Source organism: Myzus persicae, unplaced genomic scaffold (genome assembly GCF_001856785.1).
Source record: "Myzus persicae strain clone G006 unplaced genomic scaffold, MPER_G0061.0, whole genome shotgun sequence".
In the NCBI taxonomy this organism is placed as follows: Eukaryota; Metazoa; Arthropoda; class Insecta; order Hemiptera; family Aphididae; genus Myzus; species Myzus persicae.
The window spans coordinates 62,441-82,068 of NW_019104125.1; the positions used below are offsets into that span (position 1 = coordinate 62,441).

At 31.2% G+C, this 19,628-nt stretch overlaps 1 protein-coding gene across 1 annotated transcript in view; it reads right to left on the bottom strand.

Moving 5' to 3' along the window:
* LOC111039012 (dendritic arbor reduction protein 1-like) overlaps positions 1-19,628 on the bottom strand; it is a 40,560-nt gene that overhangs the window by 20,301 nt on the left and 631 nt on the right. The window contains exon 2 of the mRNA XM_022322287.1: positions 13,945-15,154. Coding sequence (XP_022177979.1) covers positions 13,945-15,154 — 1,210 coding nt within the window. The remainder of the gene's footprint in view (positions 1-13,944; positions 15,155-19,628) is intronic.

The window sequence follows — 19,628 nt, forward strand, 5'->3', positions numbered from 1 at the left end:
GTACGGTGTATATATGTAAAAATAATAAATTTAAAAAAAATTGTCTAATAATTATAATTAGGTACTTAGAATCATTACCACCATATACGATATACATAATATATTATAATGATTTCTCAGTTTGATTAAGTATTAACTATCAAGTTAACTATCATGTTAAAAAAGTTCCGGTACATAATATGTATATAGAACAATATTTGAAATAATATATTTAACCGGTATATTTTTAGAATATTCTTCCGATATTGGTACCTACAAGATTATTAAATTTATATCGATTTCGTCAGGTAAATCATTTATATTAATACTAATTGGAAGTTCAATTACGCATCATATTATACTTTTCCTTTTACCTAATTATATGCATCGGAATTTTTCACCGCGGACTTTTTCACCCTTACTTTTTAGTTTTTCACTAGGACTTTTTTACCTCGGACTTTTTGGTATAGCATACCATATTTACTGATACGTTCTGTACATCTAATGTAATGAGTTATGATGTAATTATTACACATAGAATAATGGTTATTTTCTATATTATTGTATGATTAAATGGCTACGGAAAAATAATTTACATATTTAAGTCATTTTGACGAACTTTGTTAAAGATTGAACTTTTATACAGGTCCCTTGTAAAAGCAAAGTGATATTATTTTATAACTATAGTAAGAGCGTATTGCAACTATTATGAAGAGCATTGGAAGCTTTAGGCTGATAAACATATCATACAAAAATCGAAAACAAATCGAAAATTTGTCCATATAATTAAATCGTTTATATTTGTTTATTTATTTGTCAAATTAATTATTTTTTCACCTTCTAAATGCTACAATCGTCCAATATTAATCGATTTATATCCTATACGTTTTTGCCATATAAGTGAATCGGTAGAAAAGCGATATATTTTATAGTTTTGACCGTTAAAGGAATTTACAAATTTATGTTACTGCGAAAAGAGGAAAAATAAATCTTTGGTAGGAATCTTCTGTTTATTAACCGATTATTATGATATAAAATGGCCTTTAGTGTTATCTAAAAATAGCTGTTTAAAATTTAAATTATATGAGTATAAAGATTATTTTTAAACATTCATAACATAATTAAGTACCTACTTATAATAATTATTTCAATATTTTACTAGTCTATGGATTAAATTTATGACTTAAACTATTATATTTATTATTGCGAATGATATTCATACCACTACAATACTTACAATTTACAAAGATGTATGGGCATGGTAGGTACTGTTATTTATCTATATATTGTATATTAAATGTACACACTATACACACACATTGTTTTATTTATAACGCGCTTATATATTATCTACGAACACTATTTTTTATCGGGGATTTTATAATTTTCGTAACTTTCAGTTTTTATGGATTTGTTTTAATTTGGTATTTTTTTATTCGAAATGATTATCGTAGATATGCAACAATAATAGTGGCAGGCGGCGTGGCGGTTCGCGTGATCAACACTGCGGCATGCTAAAACCACCCAACCGTGTTATATTATAATACAATATACAAGTGTATATATAGATATGTATAAAGTTAGGATGCTTTATCATATACCGTACATACACAAATCGTATATTATATATCTATTACATTATAATAGGTATAGTTATTATTTGGCAACCAAAAATGCAGTTAAGTGCAAAACGTACAGGGATATATTTTTGACATGAGCCGCTTAGTTTTTTTTATTATGAATTAATACGAGCATTTGAAGTTTTTATAATGACCATACGCTCCTTTTATTAAACTTTTAGATACTCGTAAACGATGTATTTTCTAGACATATCGTCATACAATATATAGTTACACATTATGATTAATAGTCCTTAGAAAGTTAGAATTGTACGAAAATGCAAAGACCGGGGTCGATTATTCAGATAGATTTAGAAAGAAAGAAAAGTGTCAAGAAAATAAAAAAAACATTACTCTATATCTACGGTTTGTACAATACGTGCGTGCGTACATACGGCAACGGCAAAATAATATTCATGCGGATATACTTGCTCGCTACTATTATAATATTATACGATGCGTGTACCTACCTACCTACCTATAATAATAATAAAAAAATAATATACATAAAATATACTGTACGGCGTGTATACATACTACCATGACTGCACTTGTACTGCACCTGACAGGCCGACCGGCCACCAGCGCCGACTGCCTGTCAGATGTCGGTGACCGATAACGAAACTCCACTGCGACGGCTACACACGACGTGAGAGTATGGACTAATGCTCGAAATAAGTCCACTTATTGTCTGTCAGTCCGACATCCAAGACAAGGGGGACGTGCGGTGGTGTTAATTTTTTATTTTCAAAGAATTTTATACTATTCTATTAACGTTCTCACGAGCCACGTCCGAAATGTGGCGGTTTAATGTTTATCGTGTAAGTATATTATGGAAGTGGTGTATTTCGATATACTGTACCATTACGAGTACCTTACGAGTATTACTTTTAGTGCAATAAAGATTTGGTTTTGAATAATATGTATTTTTAAAATAAAACAGAGCTTCTTAATATGAATTAAAACGCATAATGTTTAACAATTCCGTATATACAACGATTAAACAATAATGATGGGGACCCATAACAAAGTTTACTATGAAATTTTTTTATGTGATTTCATTCATGAATAAACCACCCTAACTACCTGCCATCCCCCGTGGTGATACGCAACACTCATAACTAGTATACACTAGATTATTATACACTCACAGCCCACAGGTACTATAACGGTCAGCGATGTCATTCAAGATTGGTGTGATGATGTAATCGTTCTAGAAATTATATGACCTGTATATAAGGGTTTCGTATAATAATAATTATAAATATATTTGTTTAGTCTTGGTGAGCATTGCAGATTAAATAGAAATTAGGGATATTTCTTCATTTTTTTTTTTTTACTATCAATTTGATTAATGACAATAATAATGTAGGCAATTATAATCGATTTTAAATTTTCAATCTATTCTGTGGAGCTTTTTACTGTTCCAAAAATGATGGACTAAAATTATGAATAATAAATGTGCAATTGTAAAACCATGAACTTAATAACTATTTATTTCTCAAAAGAAAAAAAACATCGAACAACAATCATATCAATTACGACTTAGTATGTAAGTATGAATTTATGACACAATAATACACAGAAAATAAATCTGTAGTTCGCTAATAATGCAATGCTTGTTGCATGTATCTAAATTAAATATATGTATACAAATTGGCCACTTCTTAAAAATTCCTCACCACTGATTATAATCACAGGTAATATGTATAATTAACAAAGGTGCGCGTTTATTATAAATTAAAATTGTTTGATTCAGATTTGGGTCTATTACATTACATTATTTTATTTTTATTATTATTATTATTATTATTATTATTATATATCAACGATACTTGTTTTTTTGATCGGATACGCGTGACACGATAAAATGTAAAATATTATATTTTGTCTTTTTCAATTCCTTGACACCCCCAGGCACTCCTCGCACGTCGATGTACACTAAACAAACACGCGTATACTATTTAGTCGCCAAACTGGTTCGCTGTCGATTTTTAATGGCGATGCAAATTAAAATTACAAATCATACGTACAAGAATATTAATGATACATGGCGATGTAATCGTGGTAACCCACCATGTCTGGCATTCGTGAATCGAAATAATTATCAAAACGCATGATTAATGCCTCACGAGTATTGAGATGCTATTAATATGATGCTATCATAATTGTCAGTGGTTTATATTGTATTAAAACTTGTTAGCAATTCTAGTTTATTACTTTATTGTATCAATCGTAATTTTATTCGGTTACTACTTACCTATAGGCTATGACTAGTTTTTATGATAGGTAGGTATACCACGATTTGATGGTGAAATACCGTCTGTAATATTTCGTATTTTATTTATTGATAATCGCATATAATATAATATTTTTACTTATGTCCTCACCCATTTACCACTATATAACTTAAATTTAAAAAAAATGTTTAATACACATTTGAACTCAATGATAAATGATTCAATCATTGTATATAAAAATAATTATGAGCTGAGACGGTGTAACAGTTTCTATTTCTAAGGATATTTTAAAATGTATTTCTATTATAATGAGGCATTTCTTTTTCTATTAGTATAATACAGTAGGTTGATTTCATTTATGTCAAAAATAAGGCAGATATCACAATTATAATAAAATAAAATATTATAGTTATTAACTTATAGGTCAATACTTAAGGTATGCATATAAAATGTACAATAAAACATTGTGAAAATAACACACGCATATAATTATTAAATTCCAGATATCTGTACAAATTATGAGGAAAAATCATAAAAATGTGCATCTAAGCGTTAAAACAATCGCCCATACATTATGTATAATAGCGACTCAAAGTTCGGTGGCGTTATTGTTTAGCGCTAAAAGCACTTCACTGTTGGTTATCGAATAGCGCTTATTATATAGGTACGTATAATATTATAAATATATATATATATATATGTGTGTGTGTGTGTGTGTGTGTGTGTGTGTGTGTGTGTGTGTGCGTAAGTCTATCCCTCTCGGGAAGGTTTTTCGCGCGACTTACGTCTTGTTTATGCTGTTCGGTGAGTGCGGATGGGAGGGGTGGCAAGAGGAGTATGGACGGTTATATGCAAGGTGGCGGCCGTCCACAGTCAATTTGGTTAATGGTATACGCGCGCAATATACCAGGGACGATAAAAGTCGGAACCGGTGATGGTGTGCAGAGGGTCTCGTTTTCGGGTTGTCGACTCGAGTTTCCCGCCACCGTACCTCCATACCTCCAGTGTTGTGTGACGGGAGAAGTGCGAAGGGCGAGTGGAGGCGGTGAGAGGATTTAGGGGTGACGTCCTGTTTATATACATGCACACATTCCCTTTTAATATAATATGTATAATATATGTACATGAGCGTCCGCCACTCGTGTAGCGTCAGGAAAAAGGTGTAGGACAAAGAAAAGAAAAAAATTAAAGAAAAATCTTACTTCTAATACCATATATATTATTCGAACACACCCTCTGAACTTGCAGTTGTATACATACATTATATACTATATAATATAGTATAAAGGTACACGTTTCAGATAAATTTGTAAGATTTTTCACTAGTGCGTTTTTTATAGATCGTGGTATTTGTATTTTTTTAAATAAAACAAAACTCAGGCTACGTGATACAATTCATTAAATCATTTCATTTTCACTTTTTGCGTAGTGTTATTGCTATTTAATTTTGTTTGTATTTTTTATTTACAAGTTAATTAAAGTTACCGAGTATGATATTATAATATCGCTGGATACGGGTTATTTTATTTTCGTTATTATTTTATTTATTTATTTTATTCTAATGAATTATTTACCAAGCCAGGTCTGATTAATACCAGTAATGACTTTTAACTAGACACTAAATTCAGCTTTCAACAACATTTCTACATTTAAAAAGAAACACCAAACATGCATACAAATAAGCATCAAATAATAATATTTTTATAAATATTTTAAAACCTACTTGCTTCTAACAGGAAATTTACTGTTCAATTAGGTATCACTGTATCAGCTATAAGTCAAATCCTGATCAAGGGTTAGGTACTCCAGATGAAATGAGGTTCACTTACACCTATTCAAATACGCGAGAAGCTAGTGGTTTTTTTTTGTTATTAACTATTTACTAAATACATATCACAATTATTCTCATTTATGTTCTATTTTACATTTACAATATCTATTTATGATTCGTATTCATCAATAAATTGACATATTTTATGAACTTTCACAATTTTAAATATTAAATTTTAATATTTCTCAAATGTTACTTATTGATTATTGTGTTAATTACATATAATTTTTCCGTTACTTTAACTATATAAAATATTTTTTACTACGCTCTTTTTTAATTTAAAGTTATTATTTTTATAAAAACCTGTTTATTCATGATGTTAACTATATGCTATCTCATTACTCGCACTTCTTATTTTATCTAGACACCAATAGATATATCAATTATCATGTTTTACTATCGTGGATGCATGCATACAATATACAGTACCTATATAATGATATTTTATTATTATTTATAACCTTTGCAGTGATATACTCATAAAATCATATAAACATAATACACATAATAAATATCTAACTGTATCTTTTATTTTTTTTATTTAGGGCCACACACTCAAATGGTGAAATGCTCAAATGATTTAGGTTTTGGAATGCCAAATAATAAATACCTGTGTAACTGTGTAGGTATCCAAGTAGTCAGTATCTGTTAATATACCGAAGAGATGAAGAGCGTGTAATGTTTTTACTCAGCTTTAGTAAGATTGTGTTATACTATGAGTATACTATTATTTATATTCCAGGGTCCAGGAATCATTTAAAAGTTTATAAAATCTAAAAAACTATTATCACAGTTAAAATATTTTTAAATCGTATATACAGAGCCTGCCAAGAAGATTTTGAATAATTAAATACTATTTCTACGTAAACTTGTCATATATTCACCGTTCGCAGTGTTTATGGCCTACAACAGAAGTTCGCGGAGGTATAGTACGCTATACTTACTATATAGTTTAATATAGGATAGCGTTAGTTCAGCTGTACTTTATCCAAATGTATATATTTATAGGTTCCTATATACGTGTACCTTATCCGACGCAAAGTTCTGACACAAGACGGATCACTTTCTTTTGGGTACGAAGTTTCTATATGTATATATATATGATATATTGTATTATACATTTGACCGTAACACAATACTATGTGAGATTTCTATAACAACGATAGGGTATATATAGGTACCTCCTATGTATAATATATAATATGTATTTTTTTTATTGTATATCTCGACGATGAATTCGGTGATTCGGACGTCTCTATGCAATAATATAGTATAATATATATTATATTTATATATGTGTATAAATCAATAATCAACATGCTATACGCAGTAGAGATTTTAAAATCCCGTACTACATATATATATATATATATATATATATTTAGGTAGACCTACCCTTTACATGAGAATTTCCAATCTATAATACATAAGTAGTCTAAAAACCTGCACTTGTATGCGGCCCGAAGCGATATCGACTGCAAGACAGGTTGCGTGCCACCCCCGCGAAAACGCAGTGTGGGTTTGTGTATTAATGGTGAATTTTCGGTTTTTTTTTTAGGTGAAAGAGTACAAAAAAATCCCCGCGTTTATATAAATATCAATGCATGGTTGTGCACGGTGTGATAAGAGAGACCTCTAAACCGGGGACTATGTAATTACTGTCCGATGACTAAAAATGATATTATTTATATACGGTCGTATAACAGCTATAGGTCAGTACACGAGGGTGAAAACAAAAATTAAAAACGTTGCGTTCGAATTGTCGAGTGAAAAAAAAAGAAGTGGCTAAGTAGTAATATGTTTATATATTATTATAATGCACCGTGTAATATGGCGTGCGGTGCTCACGGTTCTATTTTTTTCCATTCACGAAACGGACAATCGGTGGACGTCATTGTTGCAGTGCGGTGTTTCTAATTAAAACACGTATAATTATTTAATGTTCCGTTCGAAAAATACTCCGTATAATATGGTTCACGATTTTTTTTCCTACATAAAACAGCCCCACAATTTTTGAACGACTTCTTACGAATTATTAACCCTGGTAATTACATACAATTATTAAAAACAAAGGCAGGTACTCAAAAATAATGCTAATTATTCGTATTGAAAACAAACTATTTTCCGTCGGATTTGATATTAAAATAATAAAATGTAATATGTACACTCGGTTTTTAACAATTTGTTAATAAATACAATTTTTAACCATATTAATCACATTTATAGTATTTCATATACTATATTGTTACTATAGTATAATTCTTGTAAATGTAAAATATGTAAATGATATACCACACAATTAAAATTATACTATAATATTATATTTCTTGGAACCCTTCGTTATTTCATTAATCATTATGTTATATACTGTAGTAATGAAATAAATTGTAGCGTTAAAATACCTAAATTAAATTTATATTTATATTTTCTAAAAAAAATGTTCCATCACTTGGAGTTAAATTTCAATTATATTGATGTATTGTAAATTAAACGAATAAGTGTTTTATATCCTAGCTGATTTTTAATTTATTACTATACTTGAACACAGCTTCTGTATTATATTATTACAACATCGATGAAATTATAAAACTAAGTACAAACGATTAATCTTTTTCATAGTGTATTGACAATGCCCATCAAAAATGACTCAACTCGAAAAGATAACATATAATAATTATTAAAGGTTAAGTATACGGATGTTAGTTTAATTACCACGTACACTCGTGTATTTTGTACACGATATGGAATTTAAACTCACTACTTTATTTTAATAAATTATCTAAGAGAAAAATACTCTTGACAATGAAAGCCAATGTACAGTTCCTCTCAATAACAGCCGATAATTCTTTACTTAAAATAATATAAAAAGTATTTATTACAATTTTAAAAACATTGAATAATATACCTATAACCTATATATCTACGTATATTAATTATCGGGATTATCTAAAATGCTCGTTTAATAACGAGTTGGTTAGCAGTTAGCACATATAACTTGAAATTAAGTGGAATTTATGCATGTCAAAATCCAGTCACTGATGTCTAGTGAATAGTAAATCACAAATTATAATTATAATATTAAAATACTATTATTGTAATATAGGTAGGTATAGGTAGTTGGTATAGCAGTATAGGTACCGAAAACGTTCAGTACGGTGTTCATTCTTACGTACCTTCAAAACTATATTATATGTTATAGTCGTTGTAGTACTTGTGTCTAGTACCTACATTACAACGTTGTATACTTGTATGTCTATGGTTATAGTAAATATATAATAAATATATTAGTCTCGCTTAATCTCTGTATAATAGTGTATATGTATATTATAATAACGTATTGCACAGTGCACACCCACCCATACATATTCTATATTGACGTTTAAAATTAAATCAAATTGTTTTGACAGCGGACTATGATCATTTTTTATATGTGTTCGTCCTGATAAAAATAATACGTGAAACGTAGAAAATTAAGCCATTTCATTGTGAAAATCGGCTCACGTCATATAAATAGTCACCGCCTGTGGTATGCACATCATAATATAAGTGTATACTGTATATATAATATATATATATATACATTGTATATACACACACGTCTTACACTGCGGCAGGTATGCCGGTGAAATAACGCGTGACAAGTGGTGGAGGAGGAGGATAACGACGATGAGATCGCTGGGGGAAAAAATCGTTTTGTACGATGATAATAATAATATTATTACATTATATATCCGCGAGAATGTCCCGCCGAGAACGGGCATCGAGCTCTCCGCGACCCAACTCGCGCAAGCGGTCTCATATAGCGGCCTATTACAGCTATATATTATATGCCATATGGTATTATATACATAATAATAATATATAAGCATAATATAACAGCGGACGTGTCACGTGGTGCGACATTCTTTTCCACAAAGGTAGATGCATATATATATATATATATATATTTGTTATTAAAATATAATGTACGGCGGCGGCCGGCAGGTATCGAAAATATTTTCATAAAGCATTATTATTTGTTATAGTACGTACAAGTGTATGTTTTTTTTTACATTGGTCATACACACAGGGTGATTAGAATTATTTCATGTTAGAGAAATAAGATGAAAATTTTACAACTATTCGATTTTACCGAAATTATTACAACAATTTTGTAACACTGTATCGTTTGTATCACTGATCACTGACCCGTATATTATTAAAATATACGGTTTTGAAAGGTGATCGGAAACGTGTTTGTCGGGAAAAGGTGTGAGGTTACAATATTGTGACATAATGAACCTACGATATCTCCATTATTCGAATCGTCACCGTAGTTTATCTAACTTCATTTCCGAAATTACGACGATATATCACCATGATGTACCACCGTGGCTTTATGTTGTATGTTATATATACAGGCCCGCAGGATAGGGTTAATGAAAAAAGTTCCCACGTTAATAATTGAAATAATAATGTATATGAATATCAAATTCTTAAATGGTGTTCATAATAGTACGCTTTCCGAAAAACAAAATACAAACATTAAAATAATATTATTTTATTCTTGTAACCTAACCTATGTATTTCATAAAAAAAATTTTTAAATCATAACAAATGTAGCGATCTTCAATGGCGGCCACAATTCCGAGGGTTATTTAAATAAAAAAAAAAAAGTAATAATAATATAATCATTAGCATTTATATAGCAGCTTATAGCAGCTATATTATGTATATATTATATATATATATCTTTATGTATATAATTCTACTGAACGTGTGTATGATGTCATTGAATTTCTCCTAAACGGCTGGACCGATTCGAATACATTTTTTTTGTATGCGTTTGGGTGACGCCCTGGATGGTTTAGATTCACAATTGGACCCGATAGGTCCAACTCGGGAAGTTGCTCAAACAGGGATTTTAAGATTTACGAAGGAAATATTTGTTTATAGGATATCAGTGTATCTGAAATATTTGTTTATAGTGATATCAGTGCAATCGGTTATATGAGAAATATAAATATATTTAGTAAATGTTCATGACGAAGAGCGGAGTGGTAGACCCAGTATGCAAACTGATGCAATTGTTTCTCTAGTCAATTTGTGGTATCCAAGATTTTCCGTGACAATTGTGTAGACAGTAGTGCGTCCAAGGTTAGTAAATTCATCAGCCAGGGCACTAATCGTCAACCGAAGATCAGATCGCAGTTTTTGGTCCACGAAAGAAACAATTTTATCAGTTTGCATACTGGGCCTACCACTCCGCTCTTCGTAATGAACATTTGTTCGTCCATTTTTGAAATTACGACACCATTGTCTAACCTTTCCTTCACTCATTACAGTAGGTCTATAAACTAGGTATAACTCTTGATGAATTTCAGCAGTTGAAGATCCTTTTGCACACAAAAATCTTATTACAGCGTGAATTTCACTGCTGGTGGGAACAACGATTATCGCGGACATTGTCTACTGTACGCACAACTAGGAAAATTACTACTGAATCAAAACAACGCTTGAAATAACTGCGCGAGTAGTGCATGTACAGGTATGCACAAGTTTAAACGTGTTACGACTTGTCGATTTTGAAATATAAGCGAACGACCCATACTTTTCGAATATCCTGTATGTTTGTAATGAAAAAATAAAAAATAAAATTTTCAATTGAAATTAATTTAGTATTATTATACATTAACCTAACTTAGTTTAATTACTCTAAGATCCAGATGACTAGATTTTGCCGACCGGCATCTGCCGTCTGGTTTTTTATATACCTACAGAGTTTAGGGTGGTTCACAACGCACTGTGTTGTGTCGTGTTCCGTATATTTAATACATAGGTAACAAAACGTTGGTCACACGTTAACTATGTATTAAATATACGGACCAAGACACGACACGATGAGTTGTAAGCCCTTTTAAGCCGAATTCACAGACGTCGTGTATTGTGTTGTGTCGATCAAATCGCACTGTGGTTGGACACTACTTTTGTTTTTTTTGGTACAATGTAATAACTAAGTTGCAACTGAGTATACCAACAATTGACCCAGTTCGCCGCCTCCGGCATATTTACCGTACTAAGAGGAACACGGCGACCGGCTAACAAAATCCGATCGTTAGATCAGACCCTTAGTATCGAGTAAGCTTTTGGTCACAACAACTGAGCCCATGAATCCGATTTATTCTATCGTGCCTAAAAAAGTTTCACTTCAAAAAATTGATTATTTTCAAATTTCACGAAAGAAAATTAATCTAAGCGACTTGTTATATTTGTTTTTTATATGATTTTTTCTACTACGGAACTAAACGTATTTTGCCCATAAAATATATTCATTACAATTAGCTACTCTGACATGATGCTAAAAGACTGAAATTATCGTGATATCGCTGATACCTACGTATGTTATGTCAGCAAATACCCAAATGTAATCATTCTTATAAATACATAGGTACTACTCATATTATAGTCACGGGGTAGCAAATTACGAAGTATAATGTATGCATAAATGTTATTAAGACTTAACCCAAAAACAACCTAACCCCATGTCCAACACTCTGTATTCAAGATATTTAATCTGTACATAGTTAATACGACGTACCGTTTTGCATTGTTTGAAACAACAAGTGCTCCACGAGGATTTCCTATGTGCACGGCGTAAGTGGCGATGTCATCACTCCGTTACACTACCGTACCGTACTCGTATAGTTGTAAATTCATAGATCTACATAATTCTATAATAATATGATTGTCTATGATACTGTAGTATTTAATGGTATGATATTATAATATATATATATATATATTACGTACAATATCGTCGGTAGTCGGTGCGATAAATGGTACATTCGTATACCATCCATTTATCAGACTGCTCGCATTAATAGATGGTACATACTATACGTGTACGCGTCAATCGCAATAACAGTAGCGACGTATAATAATGTAATATACGGTATATATTTTGTGGATGCCAGTAGGGGTGGTCATCGCTTAATGCGTTTTATAAATAGTAAAATTATATTGACGTCTATGATAATATTATATTATATACAAAGGGAAATACGAAATACGTGTACGTGTAGGTATACCAGATATCTATAGTACCTATATGCACGAGACATAATATTATATACGAGGCGTATCGAATTACACGGGCCACCGTTTTGTATGTGTTTAGCTGCCGATGAGTATTTTACCGTGAAATGGATATTTGATTGCGTAAAGTCCGACCCTATGTGTAGAGACATATACAATATCCACAACACATATTATATAGGTTATACATATACTATTATAGGTATTATGTATATTATTATAATAGGCAACGTGTGTCTAGGGGATAAGAGCATAATACCACTATATAATAATGATTATAGATAGTACCTATTCATTTACTTACTGCTATACATTGGACCCCTTTCGCTTTATCCGCAGAATCACTTAAGTTTAATTCTATTTTTTTTTTTTTTTACCAAAATTCAAGAATGACAACATAAGTAAATTATTGCATATTATTCTGATCGTATCATTTTACACGATTCATTTACGACCTATCTGCAATAGATCAAAAATAAACATTATGCATTTTAAAAATGAAAAACAAAATAAGCCCGTGAAAATGGTAAAAATAAATTATGCAATTCACAACGAAGTAATTTGCATAAACTGTTGTTTAAATAACCTTGCGGTAATTTTAAAGAGAATATTTTAGATTTTGAGACATCAAAAGTTGACTGATTATTATTTATTTTAATCTTGTTTTGGTTATAATAATATTAAGATTCTGCAGAGATTTGTAGTTATATGTATTGTATTCACTAATGATCTTAAAATATTAAAAAACCATGTAATCAACTATTTCATCTATTTTTTTTCATTTATCTTTTGTATACGTGTATACTGCTTGAATGTATTAAATACCTTTCGTTAGTCAATGTATATAATATTATGCATGAAATTATAACACCCCACTTTTCGTCCTATAATTCTGGGCCATTATAAGTGATAGGTAATAATTATTAACTTTTATTGAACGATCTTAAAATGTCTTAACGTATCTTAGTCGTATTGACGTATTGTGACAACCAGTGGTGAGTTAATTCTTAGGAAAATCCGGACAGAGCCTCCCCCTGTATTTTGTTCTAGGGGCTGTGACCCACTTACATAACAGCGGAACAGTTAGCGAAACAATTTAAAAATCACTGACATTTTAATAATGATCAAGCATTTGTGTAATAGTGTGGATGTTTAATATAATATATACCACATTCATAATTTTGTAACAAAAAACACTTACCAGCTGGTTTAGGAACATTTCGTTTGACTTGCATCCACTTATAAGTGGGCACCGCCGTCTGAACGGCAGGTGAGGCTGCGACGGCGGCGGCTCCGTGCTTTTGCTGAGCACTAATGTTTTGCCGGCCACAATGTTGTTGCTGCTGCTGCTGCTGCTGTTGTGTTTGGTGGTGGTGGTGGTGGTGATGCTGCTGCTGCTGCTGCTGCTGTTGGTGGTGGAGGTGGTGGTGATGTTGCTGTTGCTGTTGGACGTGTTGCTGCGGTTGACCAACTATTAACGAGGTGCGGTATGTGGACGCGTCGTCACTGTACGGTGATGTGCCGTCTCGGCCACCATAACACTGGCCACCAGAGGACGCCTCCTGCTTGATAACGCGTGGACAACGGTCGTCGCCTGGTGTCGGGGCGGGCTGCAGCTGTAGCGGGGCCGTAGCCACGGTGGCTGTGGTCTGAGCGGACGACTGAACTGGCGGTGGTGGAGGTTGCGCGGATGGTGGCCGCGGCTGCTGCACTGCCTGTCGTCCGGTGGCCGAGTGTTCGTTGTTGTGGTTCAGGTGCATGTTGAAGAACGCATTGTCCACGGACGCACCGACGCCACCACAATACGACTCGTTGCGGACAGCGTTGTCGTCCCGATGATGACCACCGTAACCGTTGTAACCGCCACCGCCACCCCCGCCGTCGTCCGAATACGCGCCGTAGTCTTGACCATGCACGGCGGCCGCGATGCCATTACAGTCCAAGTTTGTGTAGCTCAGACCGTCCGACGACGTAATGATGACGGCCGCTTCGGCTGACTGCAACGGGTGTTGGTGATTGTGATGGCCGTGTTGGTGGTGGTGCTGGTGGTGATGGTGGTGGTGTTGGTGTTGGGCATGGTAACTACCACCGCCTACGTCGACCGCCAGCTGATCGTAAGCACCGTCGCCGCCGCCACCCCCGTAATACGACCGGTAATCTGCTGCCGACGCGTTCTTCTCGTAGTAAACGCCACACTCGGCCGCGTACGCCGGTTCCAGCGACGGCCGGCCGCCCAGACATTGCGGCAGGTCGTAGTCGGCCACCAGACCGCTGGCACCGCCGTAATAATCGTCGGCTGTTGCCGGCGTGTGCGTAGCGTACGACATCATGTCGCCACTGCCGCTAACACCGACGCCGCCGCTGACAGCGCCGCCGCCGCACGTGTTGTTGTGCATTCCCATGTTTGTCGTCTGCAAACGTATACAACAGCGAGCATATAATATGATATATAATAAAATATTAAATTGTATACATTAAACCATTATTACATTAATCATTGGGCTAAACGGCTAGGAGTCCAATTCTGTACTTAGAATTTTTTTCTTGTTGTAGATAATAGAGAAACTTTACGATTACTCGTTTTTTACAGATCTGATTGCACAAACAAGTACCTATATGGCTATACCGAATTCAATTTCACATTATTTATAATTAGAACTTTTTTCATTTTTAAGAATTTTAGGCCTTTTTATACTTAAATTTAAATTTTGTTCCAGAATTATATAATTAAACATATTGAATAATATATTATTATGTTGAACACGATGTTACAGTAGATCTCTGCCTCGTGTTATTACCACCTACAACAATAATAATCTCTCTTCAATATAAATTCTAAGATCCTTTTTAAATTCTCAAAACTAAAATGTAAATATTACTCGAGACAATAAAATTAAAATATAATAATATATTTAAAATATTAAAGAAGAAAAAATAAATATATGTCATTATAATTTATAGTTATTTATTTTACGAATAAGAACGGACAAATCTTAGTTTGAACAAAACTCTTAACAAAATCCTTGGACCATACACGGATCAAAACAGAAAAATGTTCATATTTTTAAAATTAACTAACCTTTTAGACAAAGTATAATTGTAATTGTTAAATTAATGTTTCATAATGTAAGCTCCACGATAATTATAAATTGTAAATAGTATCCAAGACCTTTAACTAATAGTACTTGCTGCCAAGTTGTATTTTCAAATACAATATAAAATATACAATATAAAATCATTAATTCATATTTTTGTTTCTGTATATAATATACATTTTTATTAAGTTTTTATTAGTGAAAGGAATCAAATATATTTTTGATTTCTCCTAATAATTCCTCAACACAGTATTAATTTAGAATTTTTTATTTCAATGAAGTTTTAATTTGAAAGATTACAAATTCATTAAGATGTTTTTATCGATAACTTTGCTGTATTTAAGCATGACAATATCTTAATTTATACATAGTTAATTTATGCGTCTACATTTAACATAGTAATTTAATCAGCCGCAGCTGTATAAAACGATCGATATAAATATATAGGCCATTAAGAAAGGGTTAATTTTTGTTTTGGTTTTAATTATTTATTGCATAATTGTTGTTAGTACATATTATATACCAATACCATTAGTACCTACCCACATAAATGATAAATAATAATATACATATTACAGGCCACACATCGTTAACTGTTATATATTTTCTTTATTTTCTTTATTTTATATGTTCCATATAAAATGATATAAATTTGTTTCAACTTAATCATGTAATGTTTTATTTGTAAAATCAATTTATTCAAATATCTGGTATATAAGTATTAGATGCCAACATCAATACTAATCGTCAATCACTTATTATCATATTAATAATGTATAATATTATGAAGTAATATTCTTAATCATTCAAATTAGTAGGTAGCTAATACGTATCTAGTTTTTCTTTAAAACGATATTTTAAATAAATGTCTCAACTGGAAACTATATGGCTGCCATTATTTTTAGAACTGTAATATCATTTTTAATCAAATGGAAATGTAATTCTTATAATACATGTACACTTACTTTATAGTGCCTATTCCAATATTATACACGTACTTACTACTAATTTGTAATTTTGTATGTAGTTATGTACATGTACTCACTTAATAATATTATGTCAAGACGTTTATCATTAAACGATTGATATGTAAATATTGATATTAGTACTAAATTATAATTTTATTTATGTGTCAACGCTTTTAAGGTAAGTTGTATACTAAGTAAATCTTATTTTTGTAAATTTATGATAATTTAATTACGCATAATAGACTCAACAAGTATAAGTACCCGGTGTATTACAATCTTGATATCTATATATAGATTGTAATATATATATATATTAAGCCATTAAGGTATTCTTACTTTTACCGCAACATATATATAACCTACCAAATATATTAGCATTAAAAAAAAAATCAATAATAATTGTTGTACAATTCACGGTCGCAATGATTATAACTTTAATTTTAAACATAAATATATAATATACATCGTTAATATTTTATAAACATTAGACAGATCTTTAATATACCTTGCTAGTTTCTGGGTTATGAGATTGATATATTTTAACAATACGTATAATATAGGTAGGTAGTTAAAAACAATAATATTTTGTACCTATAGATGCGATTTGTATTAATTTTTTTAACCGATTCGACTATTGCAGGTATCTTTTGAGTAATAGAGTGGTATAGTGAAACGTGTATAGGTACATACATTTTCATGTACCTTCAGAGACAAATTTACTATCCTAACAAATGTCAGATTTTTCGTGTGCATAGAGTGAAATCGACTGTAACTGAATTACAATATGTCTTTTTGAAGTTGATGTATATCAAGGTGATGTTTATCTGTTGACTGGAATGCGACAAATATTGAACCAAGTATATAATAAACACATTGACAATGTCTGTTTCTTTTCGAGTTTTGACAGTTTTCGGAAAACTTTTTTAATAGAAAAGTTTAGTTGTAAAACATGCCTGCAAAACTAATGGAACAAGTGAAATTTTGATTTTTTTTTCAAGGAAAAAATAATATAAGTACATTTTTTTTCAATCCATTTTCACACCAATATACCATAATATGTTACTGTAGTTAAATATAGTGCATGGCAGTAAGCTTATGAGTAGCAAAAATTGTTTTAAAATATTGTGTGTTACGCCTTATGCTACAATAATACCCATCATATATTATGATTTATGTATGTTTTATTTAAATTTTGTGTTTTATGTAAAATCTATGGTAAGCAACTGAATAGATTAATGTATTAAACATAATATAAACAGTAGAATTCGCTCATAGCGGTCTTCTAGTGCCCTAGAGAATCAGATCATTGTACCCGAATTTCGTTAGGTTATCGTTCTAGTATACAGATGACAAAAACATACTGTAGATGAGATCATAAACGCAACTAGACTAATATTTTTGGTGGTAAACAAACTGCAGTAAAGAATATACGGCATCGTAATAAGTGGATTCTTCCGTACTATGTATACATAAATAGCGTAACTGTAACACAAATTGTATAACGAACTTTGCTGATACTATGTATCACATAACATACTAGTTAGGTTAGCTTGATTTCCCAATTTATAATATATCAATAGGTTTTTTTCTAAGTATCTACCTATGATTTCTTGAATTATAAATTATAATTAAATATTAAATAATAGCAAGTAATTATATATTTATTATTAATGTTTTGTTTTATTATAAATATTTAAAAATACTTTAGGTTTAGGTACTACCACATCAACACAAGCAATACTGTTTATTATATTAGCACCTACAGGTAAATAACCTGTTAGAGTAATTTGAAAAAAAATATGTTCAAACCTGCATAACTATTTATTTATAGTTATTGAAGATGCGTGATTTCAGTGCTAGGACACATATTGGTTTTTTTTAAAGCTGAGATATGCTCGTCGTTAAGCTATACCTTCAACAAAACTCAACTATTTTCCAGTAAGTACAAAACATAAAGGACAGCAGTTTTAAAAAAGTGACTTTCAACTTAACCTGTTTCCTTAAAAATGTTGAACTTAACTTTTACTTACTTAAATGAATTTATGTTTTTAGATAACTTTAACTTATTTCACTTGTTTTAGTAGGTTCAACTTTAATTAACTTTAGTTAAAATAAATGGTTAACTTTCCCAAGCTACTTTTAAAAATACATACATTTTAATATATATAATATTATGATTGTGTGTAAGTTGTAGGTCCTTATATATAAGTATAAGACAAGAGGTACATAGTTTTGGAGAATACATTTATTTTTTACTGATATTCGATGAAAAAAATTGATTATGGCATACAAATATTATCCTACATAGGACGTAAATTATATTAAAACATTATACATATTGTCTACACTTATATATAATGCAATCTATCGTTTATCTATATATATATATGTTATAAGTATTAAGTTATAGAAAAAATAGAGTATTTTTTAAAATTATTATTATTATAAACTTTGACTACAATATTGTTCGAAAACAGTGGAGTAGGTTGCAGGGTGGCATTGGTATTTTGAAACACCTCCCTTGGTCGAATTTATGCAAAAAAATATACTTTTATACGTATACCATATACTATGTATGTTTCACCGCTTCGGTTATCTACAAAATATGTTGTAATATGGTTCTATAAGTTCTATTTGGTATTTGATATTATAATTATTGTATTTTACTTTTATCATATTTTATTACCTACCTAACCTTTCAGTTTTTAATACAGTTATAAGTAGAACTGGTTAAATAATAATATTGTTTTTTTTCTACTAGAGATTTTCCTATAGCAGTCAAAACTCAAAACCGTTATTTTGTATGGTGGTGAGTGTATATA